Raw genomic sequence first — 13598 nt, 5'->3', positions numbered from 1 at the left:
CAGACAGATGAGATCTATACTCATAGATCAAGAAGCAGATCAGTGAGATCGATGCATGTGATTAGGCCTGATTATGGCCCGTGAGTCTGTGTCAACAATACCCATTTAGAATAGCCAATGAGCAGCCATTGATCTCTGTCTTATTCAGATACCATTATGATAATGAAATATCAGCTGACGGCTCTACCATCAAGCTTTAGATCACGTGATCGGCTTTTGGGATCATTGTAACAGGGTCTGAATCAATAATGTGCAGCATTGATGTGCTTAAAGGTGAACCAAAGAAACCTCAGGAAGGTCTAATAATGTAGAGCTGAGGCTGACCAGCATAGCAAGGTGTCCTAAAAATACCCATCCTGCAGGCTATTAGCTGTTTCTACTCAGCTATCATCGATGAATTTCCTTTCTGGCTACCCTCATCAGTGTTATATCCCCCCCCCCCCCCCCCCAGTAGTGATAAAGATGGACGTTTCTTCATTTTCTCTCTCTTTATCTTTGTATTTTATATCGTTTTCCTATGTTGGGTGCAGGAGAAGCCGATGACACCATGAATCGAGTCCCCCTGCAGCAGCAGCAGCAGAGCTGCGGCTCCTGGGAGCTGAAGGAGCGGCTGGGCACCGGAGGCTTCGGGAACGTCACAAGGTGGCAAAACAAGGTACGCCAACCGGAGGCGTCTCACACGCATTGCAGTCTCTGCTTTATTTGTGACTGAACTAAACCAAAAAAAAAAATTCAGAAAAGAATATTTCACTGTTATATGTCGGATCTTTTAATTCACTCAAGACGCAGGTTTGATCTGAGATTATAATCTTATTAGTGTGACTCAACCTGATCTCTCTGAATGGCAAAACAAACATTTTGCCATTAGACAGATATATAACTCTAATCCAGACGTAAAATGAGATGCGTGTTAAGAGCTCTAAAGCGCGGAGAGGGTTCATTCCTCCGCCACCGTCTTTCTCAGAATGAATCAGCCACAGTGACTTTCTTTTACTCAGAGCTCCCTCATGCCAAATGAAATAATCCCCCCCAATCCTGTAAACCTTCTTCTAGGAATTATATTTATCATCAGTGTTTGAGTGTTTGTACAACAGGATCTTTTTACCTTCACATAGATGCATAAAATTCCTTTGAGGGATGGATTCTGTATCATCTCAGTAATATAAACTGGATACAACATGTCTTAAAAGGCATGTAAACTGTTAATCTGTGCGCCTCAGTATGTTCTGGCAGTTCCTGATTACGTCATAGACGATCTACATGCTTCTCACAGATTGAATATCTTTATTGATAAATAGATAGATCCTTCTCATGTGACTTCTTTTGTTCCCATTAATCTTAATGAATTTAGACGAATTAATCTTAGATTAAAATGAAATATAAATCAAAGGATTTATATTTTCTGTACCGTTGCAGCTTGTGTCTGTTGCAATGACTTCATTGTCAGTCACAGGATGGGGGCATTGTGAGGTTTCAGTAGTAGCAGCGGGACACGGTGGGAATTCGATCATGGCCCTTCCTCTTCCTCCTCCTAAAACCATACTTTGTTGTATTACTCACCTCCAAGGCAAACTTAGAGCTGGCTTTGAGCCGGGAAGCATCATCATGGGAATGTAGGTATGCAGGTGAGGAAGAGTCAGAACCTGTACTTGAATATTTTAGAATACAGTATTGTGTTTCAAGTATAACATGTTGCTACATAAACACGATAGGCTGTGGGACAGATTGACAGATTCTGATTTGACTCAGGTCGCAGGTGACTGAACATCCTTTCTGTCATCCTGTATCGGTGACAGTACTGTGGTTTATAATTAGTTCAGGAATCCGGCTACGGGAAGGGAGGGAGCCGTCTCCCCGATGACGTCACGAAGAAGAAGCTGGCAGTGAGATGTACTTGTGTTCATCAAAAGCCTGAATGTAAAGTGTGTGTTGGTCCCACCATGCATGTTATGGATTTGTATTTGCGCTCCCTCCGCTGTTTGTTTATTTGTTTATCTGATGGCAGGATCGCACAAAAAACTACTCGGCAGGCTTCCGTGAATCGTTTCAGGAAGGTTTGCCGTGCAACGAAGGTCCCGTTCCAGTTTGGAGTAAATATGGATCAAGGGACAGTTTTTTTTGTCAATTAGACATAAAAATAACTTTCATTCAACTCGGTGGAAGGATTGGGAGTGAAGACCAATCACATTTTGGATGATCTGGAAAAGGAGGAAGAGTTAGGAACGTTTATGGTTATTTTAACGTTGAACGATAATGGGGATTCTTTTTATTATTGCCTCTATCAAAGGAGTTTATCAGGTTATTTTTGTCTTTTATCCGTCCGCTATCCTTGTGTGTACAAGTTGTTTGATTTGAATTTGTATTAGGATCTCAATTAAACCAGAGGAACGCACTGTGCTTGTACTTTGTGCCGCATTCTGACATATTTATACGTCTGAGCGTTTCTTTTTTCAGGACACAGAGGAACAGATCGCTATAAAGCAGTGTCGTCAGGAGATGAGCGAGAGAAACAAAGAGAGATGGTGTCTGGAGATCCAGATCATGAAGAGGTCAGTTTCAGCATCGCACGCAACGGCTAAAGGGCCCCAGAGCAACAGCCAAATCCTTGTGAGCAACAAGACCTGTCCAGAACCTTTTGAGTTATCTCGCTAATGGAAAAACGCCGGCGATCACATGACCCCTGCTTCGGCGGCGGTAATGAAGAAGCTGTAAAACAAATTTCAACACTGTTGCTGTGGCTTCAGGATCACATACTAAAGACCTGCCTTCAGGTCAGGCTACGGTCACAGTAACTTTAAAGAAACACATTAATTCAGATAAAGGTCTTGCCGGGTCAGCTTTACGCCTACAGACGGTGATCTTATGCCCAAACACACCAGATTTCCCAACTGTTTGCTTTTGTTTTATTTAAGCTCTTCATTCGGTTTACAACGGATGCACTTCTTTAACTTGGTGGAGCAACTTGTGGTTCCCTGATTTCATTGTACAAATAAATGACTTTATTTTTTTGTCACCGTGCTTTTGGTTTGGTTTATCGTGACTCACCAGTTTATGTTCCACGACGAGCTCAGCTATTGAGGCTGACATTATATGTTTATGCACTAATCCGTTCCACAAAAGTGTCCTCAAAATACAAATAGCTCCTGAAACAGTAAAAAGCACACAAGGCACTAGAGCAGCCAGTGAGTTCGGCTCATTTGTTCTGCCGATGCTCATTTCTGACGGGACAAAGTTCCGCCTCCTCATTTTGCTTTGCTTTTCGTGCGTCCTTTCTTTCCGCACATCTGTGTTGTCTATGAATAGTTCCGTATTGGGTGTCGGGTGGCTGTAAGCGGATGGCAGCCCGTGTGAATTGGTTTTTGGATGCATATATGCGACATATATGTGTGCTTGTGCGTTTCGTTGTTATTTGCATGTGCGACGATGAACCCAAGAGCGTGTTTGGTCCCAGTTTAACAGGTGTTGTTTCGATTGACACAGACATGGTCACAACCACAACCCTCCCACACACACACACTCATCCCATGGAAATAACACACGGCAAGGGGGCACATTCACGACACCTACAATAATATTATTGCAGCCACTTAACCCAGATGTACAGTGTGGACGTTTAATTGAGTTTATAAAGCCTGTCTGTGTGTTAGAGAAAAAAAATCAGGATTAGATATCCCACTATAAATTCATTGGCTTTGACATAGAGTTAGCCCCCCCCCCCCCCCCCCTTTGCAGCTCTAACTGCTTCCTCTCTTCTGGGAAGGCTTTCTATAATGTTTTGGATTATGTCTGTGGGAATTTTCACCATTCATCCAGAAGGTCAGGCTGATGTTTAGCTCAGTCTCTGTCCGAGTTCTCCCCAAAGGTGCTGAAGGGGTTGAGCTCAGGGCTCTGTGCAGGACAGGAGTTGCTTCACGCCAAACCTTGTCTGCAGATGCATGTGTTGGCTAGTATCTATCAGCTTTTTTTGGTGGTGGTGATGGGGGGGGGGGGGCAATAAAGGGTTAAGGACCTTGCTTTGCGCACTGGGAAGCAGTGATACTGGAAAAATGGATACCGTAAATTTCAAACTGATCCATAATCCATAGTCTCTTCTGGATCATCACCCAAATTTAATAATCATCCCCAACATTTTCTGGAAATTTCATCAAGATCTGTCCAGAACGATTACAAGTTTGATTATGGGGAAGAAAGGCTTGGGGGGGGGGGGGGGGGTTTATTCCCCTTAGCAGACGTATGTGCCCTACTAAATCCACTCTGCTTCTTTTTTTTACTTTTCCATTTTAAAAGGGGGGGGGGGAGGGGGATCATTTGTGACGTGAGCTTCCCTCAGAATTTGCAACCAGGGGGGGCAAGTAGATGATTCATTTTAATGGGTCACAGGGTCACAGCTGTGCCCTTGGCAGCGGTGTGAAGCCCCCATCGGCCCCCACTGACTGATCTCTGCTCCCTTGTGTTCTCATAGGTTGGATCATGTCAATGTTGTTGCAGCCAGAGAGGTTCCTGAGGGAATGCAGAGACTGGTGACCAGCAACGACCTGCCTCTTCTGGCAATGGAGTACTGTCAGGGAGGAGATCTGAGAAAGGTACTAATCTGTGGGGGGGGTCCACACTTATGGTTTAGGAATCTGGATTAGGAGTAATTTAAAAAATTGAAACCACAAAAGTCTACTACTGTACTTTCGTCTTGTCCCCTGAGGGGTCACCACAGCAAATCAACCTTCTCCACTTCACCCTGTCCTTTGCGTCGTCCTCCCCAACAATCGTTGGGACATTTTTACCACCGGATGCCATTCCTGACGCAACCCTCTGCATTTATCCGGGTTTAGGACCGGCTCAAGGGAGAAACTGGCAAAGCTACGTTAGCTCTTGCTAACCGGACTGCCCGTGCTGCATGAGGCTGCGTTGACGCCACGAATGTCGTTCTATTTTCTAAAGTTCAGAAATTAAGATTCTCGCACGATCATGACAATTGGTGTGGGGCAGCGAGCAGGAAAACGTTTGTGGCCTCTGAGGGTGAATCTCAAAGCGCTTTCTGACATCTGAAATTGCGCGTGCAGCCTGAGGCGGCGGCAGCCAGCAGAGAAGGGAAACGGCAACCATGGAAAACCACACGGTCGTAAACATTTCAAAGCTTCCCAGATGGAGGACTTGAGGATGACCTGACAAAAGCTTTTTTTTTTTTTTTTTACAGCTGCAGAAAGCTTTAAATATATGTTTAATTGAAACAAAGGCTTTACAACGAAAGTGTTTATTTGCCCATTTGTAAAACGTATTTACTGTTTACCATCGAGAGTAGATCCACGTCTGCTTTCTGCGGGAATCTGAGCCCGTTCGTGACCTTCAATATGATATGTAAGCTAATCCCTAATAAACGTGCTTCAATTAATGAATGGGAAACACATGTTTCATAGAGGAGTAGAAGAACAGGAAGTTCAACAGCACGATTAAGTAGACGGGTAAATGGAAGCGCTGGACTCCGTCCACTTGTGTTCACGTTTCATGTGATTTCGGTATCAACTGTCTGTGTTTGTGCTTTGTAGTATCTGAACCTCTTGGAGAACTGCTGTGGAATGAGGGAAGGCTCCGTTTTGATTCTCTTATGTGACATTTGTGAGTATCCCGCTCGGCATCAGCCCCTGAATCGCGTGAGGCCGATGGCGTGATTGAGTGAGTTCTGAATGGGATTAGCTTTCTTTAGCATGGAGGAAATAATCTCGATGACTGGTCTCATGATGTCATCAATGACGTAATCTGAAAGCCTGTTAGTCACATGCATCAACAATGTAGTTGTACATCACATGCTGTACAAACAGATTTAAGAGGGGTCATATGGAGCGTTGGACACACTCATTAACAGACACACACACACACACACTCACACACTAACTCCTTTTCCTGTTACACACTTGCTTACATTTCCTGATAATGAGTGATCCCCTTAAGACTGCTTCACGAGAAAAGATGAAGACAAAGGAATGCACACACACACGCACACACACACACACACACACATTCACAGTGCCAGGTGCCCTAAAGGTTGATCCACTTTTTTTGAACACTCTGCCAGCACACATACGAGTCGCAGCTTGAGTCATTCGTAAAGTGACATTGCAGTTTCACGTGGAAATGGCAGAAAGCTTGTTCATTCAGTTTGAGCAAGTAACTTAAGGTTGCAGCGAGCCTTTTGTGGCACCTTGAAGCACTTCTCAAGGAAAGATAAATTGCAGCATCAGTTGGGCCTGTGTGAGAACATGTGAAGTAATTTATTTCGATTATTTTATTTCTTAGCGGTCCATTAAAAGTTCAAACGCTGGGGAGAACTCTAAGTTAAGTTACTAGCTCTAATTGCAAGACGCCACCAACTTGTGCTTCATGTCACCTGACACCTAACTTACACTTAAAGTAATTCCAACTGTGCATTGTTTGTCTTTCTGCTTCTTGTCTTCCCCCGTTCAGCTTCGGCTTTAACCTACCTCCATACGAAGAGGATCATCCACAGAGATCTGAAACCAGAAAACATTGTGCTGCAGCAGGGCGAGAAGAGAGTGAGTTCAAGTCCCTTGCGAATCGCTTTGCCATGACAAAGACACCCCAACCACAGCAAAACAGTTCATATACAGGCGGCCTGTTGATGGTTTCTGTGGAATAGGTGGATCACATTTCTTGACTGATTATTTAAAATGGAAGCCCTGGATGTTACAAAGAACACCTGGAACGGCCTTGAGCTTGACTTCCTCTCTCTGTTTGCTTAACTAACAAATCGCATTATGTCTTCCTAAGACAGAGGGGAATGAAGGTTATGTAAATGCAGCCAGACATATTAAAGGAGTTATATGTTCATGTTTGTGAAGCGTCGCTGCGTTTTATAGAACTTGAACCCAACATCATATGTACTGAGTATGGCAGACTTGTTTTCATTTGGCATGTTAGTAAAACAGTAAATCCAACCTACAGACTTTATGATTGGTGTTATAAAAGAAAAATTGGTTGTGAAACGGACAGAAAAGAATTTGTGTTTTGCGTGTGTGTTCACAAGAAAGATACTGCAAGTAACTGGGACAGAAAAGCTCAGAATAACATTTGCTGATAATTCTATTCCCCCCCATCGCTCTTCCACTGATATTAGTTGATCCACAAGATCATAGATCTTGGATATGCTAAAGAGCTGGACCAGAGCAGCCTCTGCACCTCATTTGTTGGGACACTTCAGTACTTGGTAAGTTTAAAACACACGTTCCAGTCTCTCATCACATCCTAAAACGTAACTGAGCCTCTTTTTCCTTCGACCTTCCAGGCTCCAGAGCTGATTGAGAGACAGAAGTACACGGTTACTGTGGATTACTGGAGCTTCGGGACGTTGGTGTTTGAGTGCATCACAGGATTTCGCCCTTTCTTACCAACCTGGCAACCCGTTCCTTGGTAGCTCCAACTTTCATGAATTCGCTCAAATATCATAAAAATGTTTTTTTATATCCAAGTGTTTACGTTTTTAAAGTTACCTTTATGATGCACGGTCAAAGTTTCTACCGTTTCTCTATTCTCATGTTTCGTTTTCACCTCGGTGACCACAGTAGAGTTTTTTTTCCAGAATAAAACAGATAATATTTTTGAATGTTTGGCAATGATAAGCTCAATTCCTTATAAATATTATTGTTACATGACTGGATTGTGACACACAAGGGATATATAAATATACAGGAGTTGCCAAAGTAAAGAACTGCAGGATATGAGGGATGTGCCCATGTAAAAACAGAGCCCTCCCTGAGGGGTCCTGAGTTACACAGAGATAAAGAAGCCCATGCATTATTGCAGAGAAACTCTGGTTATGTTCCTGACGTGTGACTGGCTGTGTTCACAGGTTGGGTTCACAAACATCCAACATGTACATTCCCACATGATGGATACTATTTGTATCTATTTCAGGCACAATAGACTGAGGTTGAAGCAGGATGACGACATTGTCGTCTATGAAGACCTCACAGGGGAAGTTTGCTTCTCTAAACATCTGCCACAGCCCAACAACCTCAACAGGTGATTCTATCTGACAACCTTATTCACATAAAAATGGTATTAAACTGTTTTTATATATCGTTATTTTGCACAATTTAAAAATATGAACGATAAAACCTATATGTAAATAATAATAAAAAACAAAGGTAAACTAACTTACAAAATCAGCAAATGTTAAAACAGAAAATGTGTGCGTGCATGTTCCTACTGTGATAACATGGACATGGTCAGTATCAGACGCAGAGACAAAATAAAACTGATTGATTGGAACTGCTTAAACAATACTGTTATTGTATCCCTCTAAACTGATAACTGGTGTTTGATAGTTTGTTATTACAGAAACTAGAGCGCTGGCTGCAGCTGATGCTGAAGTGGTCTCCTCAGGAAAGAGGAAAAGACCCCGTGGCTACACACAGCGACTGCTTTTCCCAGCTGGGGGTTATACTACAGCTCAAGGTTAATCCATTCACTCTATTTATTCTGTTATTTTTGTTGCGATGTCATTTCTGTGTGCTCACATTCTCGTTCTCTTTTGTCTCCTTTGTTCCTCGCAGCTGGTTCATGTCCTGAACATGATGTCCGCTAAGATCCTGACATACTCGGTGTCAGATGATGAAACTGTGGCAGACCTGCAGCTGAGGATAGAAAAAGACACCAGCATCCTTGCAGCCAATCAAGAGCTGCTGCTGGAGGCGGGGTTAGCCTTGGAGCGTCATGGATTAGCTACACAGTGCGCCATAGATTACTCAGTAATGTTTAGCATCAACACAGCACACACTCTACCCTTCCAGAATCGCTACCAGCACAATGTAATAATGGTCCGAGTCTTATTGTTATCTGTGTCTTCAGGACATCGATGGGCGACGGACAGACCTGCCTCTGGTCTTCTTGTTCGATCGTTTTTCTTGCAGTTATGAACCTCAATTTGCTCCTCGCACCCTTCCGGAAAACATCCAATTTGTCCGTAAGTGTGCTTCATTCAATCAGGAGAGACTTGTGGATGAAGTAAATAGGATTGTTTTTTACAGCATATGATATGTGATAATTGGATAATTAGAAAATAGTCATTTGGAGACAAAAAAGATCTCCAGTGATCAGCACCCGCTGGAACCACACAAGATGAAATTATATAGAGTTTACATTTAAATTAAATTAGACATGGCTACAGCTGTATAGGAATTCTATGTTTAAAATGATTTGTATATGGAACACAAACCTTTCTTTTTTGCCTGAGAATTTAAAAATAAACTGTGGGAAAATGTGTTTTTTTATTACTATAAACTGTAAAAAAACAAAAACGTTAACAATTAGAAAGCAATAAAAATCCTTTGGGTTTGTTTGACTGTGTTCCTCTCTGGTCCTTTGTGTTTGTTGCAGAAACTGACCCGAAGCACGTTTTGGCTTACAGCCCTCTGAGGAGGACTTGCGGTCAGGCGTGGCACACCATCCGCTCCCTGAAGGAAGACTGGCAAAGACTACAGCAGGGCCAGAAAGCTGCTATGTAGGACACACTGTGGGAAATTGTGTCTTATGCAAAGAGGCGTCACCAAAACCCATAAGGACCAGTTACACTTCCTGTCTGGTCATTCTATATATCATATAGTCCTATTTTAATCAGTGTAGGATTATTCAGGCATAAATCTGCCTATGGTCATTTACACAAAAAACAACTGTGATCTAACCACTCTGTGCCAAGGAGTTTATATTCTCGCTGGCAGTGATCGGTTTTGAACATGTAGATTAATGAATGAACAATCCCGTAGGTTTTGGTGATCGTCATTGGATTCAGCATTATTTTAAAGATTTGTTTTACATTGCCTGCAGCACTTTGATGAAACTTACCATGTTTAGATCTGTAGGCATCATGAAAGATTTGCTATGGTTAGATAACAAATAACTAGTCACCACTTCTGATGCATATGTATAGTTTTCAAGAGTTTTCCTAAGTGCCTCAAAAAGCCATTTAAAAATAATAATCTTGACAGAAATAATAGGTTCCTTGCACTCCGTGCTCGGGGCCCTAATAATAATTGTTTAACATACAACTGCTAACAATGTCAACATGATTCAACATTCTAGGGTAGCTCATTATGTAGGTCAGTCTATCATCAGACTGCTGCTTTTATGTAACTGGACATAATGAATAGATGGAGCCACCATGGCATCGGTTTGTGCTTTAAGATGCAGGCTAGCTCCGTACATCGTTACTCTCTTAACTGTGATTGCATAGCTCAGTAGACGTGTTTCATACCAGACCACCTTGACTATCTCCAGAACGACAGATAGTGTAGAAGGTAGGATGACAACCCACCTCCTCCCACTGTACGCATGCATGACACGTCTTCCTGCCCCTTTCAGCATGAGCCTGCTGAGACACAACTCTTCCCTGTCGAAACAGAAGAACGAGATGGTGTCCATGCACCAGAGACTCACGGCCAAGCTGGACTTTTTCACCACCAGCCTTCACATAGACATGGACAAATACCAGGAGCAAACAGCCACCGGGATCGGTACTGTGACACACCATAATATCAGCAGTTTAATCGTAATTATTTATGACTTCATTCCATTATCTTTTTACCTCGGGAAGGAAAAAGCGCTTTGATGTCCGAACCATAAAACCTCCCACACGCTAATGCTAGTCACTTTTCATTCCGTAGCATCGGATAAACTTCTGGGCATGTGGAGAGAGATGGAGCAGACGGCAGCCAGTTGTGGTCAGGTACAGTTGACCCGAGTTCTGTGTGTGTGTGTCAATGTAAGGTGCAGTCATGTGTTCTTGAAAAGGACTTAAAGCCCACGCTGTGTGTGTCCAGGCCAAGGTGAGTGAACTCGAGGAGGAGATGATGCACCTGCAGCCACACATAGTGGATGTGCAGAGACAGCCGTGGCGGAGTGGAGAGGCCCTGGACACGCTGTAAGTCTGAACCGAACCTTATTGGAAGGAGCCAACCAAGCGGCTGCTCTGGTTTGAGACTTCTCTTCCTCTCTTTGTTTCCTCAGTGAAGGAAAGGCTATGGAGCTGTTCCGGAAACTCAGACAGAAACCCAGAGGTTGGCCTGGAGTCTGTTCACTCCTTACATGCATTTTCAAGCAGCGGTAACGTCCTTTCAATTCCTTCTGGTTTGCCCCCCCCCCCACCCCGCTCAGACCAGAGGTGTTCAGGGGATGGACAGGAGGTGGTGCGCTTGGTGGTTCAGGCTGTGCAGTTCTACGAGAGAAAGCTCAGAGACTTCTACACACACCTCAGGTACTCACACAATGAAGCCTAGATTCTTATTCAACCCGAAACATATTTGTCAGATCAGGTAAAAATGATGCCGTTTCATTCTGAGCTTGGCGCAGTCCGTAGTTGCAAATTTGCTGTACTGACTTTATTAACAGTTGGTACAGGATTTATTATCTTTACGCAGATGTACCATATAATGGTATGCGCTGTTAAGAACTTTGGGTGTTTGTGTGCACACAGTGCATTTAATCTGGTCATGATGCATCAATAATCGTGCTCAAAGCCGCGCTATGGTCAGATGGAAACAGCTATTAATGTTATTTGCTACGCCCATGTCTTTTCTGCAATGGTGAGTAAAAGGAGCTCTCTAGGGAACCCGCAAAACTCTTTAACGCTTCTGTACTCAACGAACGTTGTGGTGTGTTGCGCAGTAAAACGGCAGTGTGCCGCCAGCGCGTGATGGCGCTGCTGCCAAAGGTGGAGGGCGTGGTCCAGAGGATGGCTGAGAGTGAGCAAGTCTTGATGAGCCTGCAGGAGAAACGGCAGAGGGAACTGTGGAACCTGCTCAAAGTGGCCTGTGTAAGGAGATTATCGGCTCACCAGACATTTTGCTTCATTCATTCACGTCTCAAGCACCGGTTACACCGAGCATGTGCCGTGTGCTGCATCAACAAACATGTCGCATCGTCCTGTCATTACGCAGAGTAAAGTTCGCAGCCCAGTGAGTGGAAGTCCTGATGGGTTAAGAACGCCCTCTTCGGTGCCGCCTTTGCTGACCCCCAAACACAGCTTACAACAATTGTGAGTATATGTAGTATACACTCACAGGTTCAAAGGGCAAATACTTGTCTTATTTAATTAATGACACCTACCAAATTTTAGGTCAGACTTGAAGGAGGTTGCTTTTGTGTGTGTGTGTGTGTGTGTGATGCTCAAAATGCTTCAAACATTAATATTGAAACATCTGAGTGAATCACGTTGGGTGTGTCTGCAGTGACGAGTCTCTTGTGGAGGAGAGCAGGACATTTGAGAGTCGACTCCAGAGTTTACTGCACGACACTATCCAGGAATCAGAGAACAGCATGGAGGTGCTTACACACACACACACACACACACTCATGATTTGATGTCAATCTGTGTATATTTATTTTTGTGTGTTAACTGTTAAAAAAAAAACAGCCTCCTGTTTTTGTTCCAGGTGTTGAGCGAGTGGACGTGGCTCCATAGGAGTCAGAATTTCTCCAGCGACCTCTCCTAAGTTGTCGATCTTTGCTTACATGTGGTACTCTCCTGCCTCTTTGTGGATGGGATGTCAAACTGCACGAGGTTTATTCATGTCTATGGGGTAATAGCTGCTGCTACTACTCTGGGGTAATAGCTGCTCGCACAGATTTGCTTAATCAGATGAGTAGGTTCGTCTTCCCACGTTAAAAACCAATGCCGACACGTGCATTTTGGTTTGGGATTATTTGGAATTTATTCAGCCATTATCTTAACTACCATTTCCAATTTTAACAAAATATTATACATTTTTGGGGTACATTTGCATATCACAATTCACCCATAGACCACTTTGTGAGGAGTAAAAAAAAGAAATTCAGCCAAAACTGACAACCAAAAAATACATTTGAATTTGTTTCTCCATGTTGGGTGGACTCGTGTTTTAAAGACTTGTGAGCGTTTTACCCAAGATAAATGCACGGCTGTGATTCTATTCCTGAGTCTGCCTTTTACCGTGTGTTATGAACTTAAACATGCATCGGGTTTTATGTTTAATGTTTTGCAGTAGACCATTGTTTTAATTTTAATAAGACAATCACCGTCGGACGATGTTTTTCATTTTAATTGTGACTATTACATCTGTGTGTTTAATGACTATACGAATGTGAATATACAAATCATGATTTTATATGCATATACTGAAATGTATGGAGGGTGGAGGCAATATGAACACCTGCACAATATGGATACAATATTCTAAAATTCATTATCACAAGTTCTAGTGGGGTTTGTTTTTTACTGAAACAAGAAAACTAATTCATGTATTTTAAACTGAGACCGTGGGTATAATACAAAATGATCACTATACTACAAGCAATTCAGATATGACTTCAACAATGTTATTGTAGATGCATCTAGAATTATTTCACATAATGCAGCTGCACCTCTTTAATCACTAACATTGGATGCAGATTATGGGTCACACAAAATGTTGGGAGCTGTTACATATTATTTAGCTTATATACAGTATTTGTAATGGAATTTTAGGCAAAAATAATTTTGGATCTTTAAGGCAGTATTTTTCTTTCCTTCTCTTTTTTTCTTTTGTCAGCCAAAAGAATAATAAAAATGCACATCC

At 42.8% G+C, this 13598-nt stretch overlaps 1 protein-coding gene across 1 annotated transcript; it reads left to right on the top strand.

Annotated features, from left to right (window-relative positions):
* Nucleotides 1-547: 547 nt before the first annotated feature.
* Nucleotides 548-13596, top strand: LOC137915832 (inhibitor of nuclear factor kappa-B kinase subunit beta-like). The gene is made up of 21 exons (XM_068758952.1): nucleotides 548-655; nucleotides 2455-2549; nucleotides 4463-4583; nucleotides 5541-5610; nucleotides 6457-6545; nucleotides 7127-7216; nucleotides 7295-7419; nucleotides 7924-8031; nucleotides 8337-8466; nucleotides 8565-8759; nucleotides 8860-8974; nucleotides 9388-9511; nucleotides 10369-10520; nucleotides 10671-10732; nucleotides 10827-10927; nucleotides 11014-11063; nucleotides 11161-11260; nucleotides 11671-11818; nucleotides 11943-12040; nucleotides 12234-12327; nucleotides 12438-13596. The coding sequence occupies exons 1-21, from the start codon at nucleotides 548-550 to the stop codon at nucleotides 12495-12497; spliced, it is 2235 nt and encodes a 744-aa protein (XP_068615053.1). The 3' UTR covers nucleotides 12498-13596.
* Nucleotides 13597-13598: the final 2 nt, after the last annotated feature.

This window comes from Brachionichthys hirsutus, unplaced genomic scaffold (assembly GCF_040956055.1).
Source record: "Brachionichthys hirsutus isolate HB-005 unplaced genomic scaffold, CSIRO-AGI_Bhir_v1 contig_365, whole genome shotgun sequence".
NCBI lineage: Eukaryota > Metazoa > Chordata > Actinopteri > Lophiiformes > Brachionichthyidae > Brachionichthys > Brachionichthys hirsutus.
The sequence above is the reverse complement of the archived record's forward strand: the minus strand, read 5'-3'. Positions and strand labels throughout refer to the sequence as shown.

Bases quoted from the DNA above. Each gene is read 5' to 3' on its own strand.
- LOC137915832 (XM_068758952.1), top strand. From the start codon at position 548: ATGAATCGAGTCCCCCTGCAGCAGCAGCAGCAGAGCTGCGGCTCCTGG. The intron at 8,760-8,859 runs GTAATGTTTAGC...CTGTGTCTTCAG, and splicing joins AGTGCGCCATAGATTACTCA to GACATCGATGGGCGACGGAC. The intron at 10,521-10,670 runs GTACTGTGACAC...TTCATTCCGTAG, and splicing joins GCAAACAGCCACCGGGATCG to CATCGGATAAACTTCTGGGC.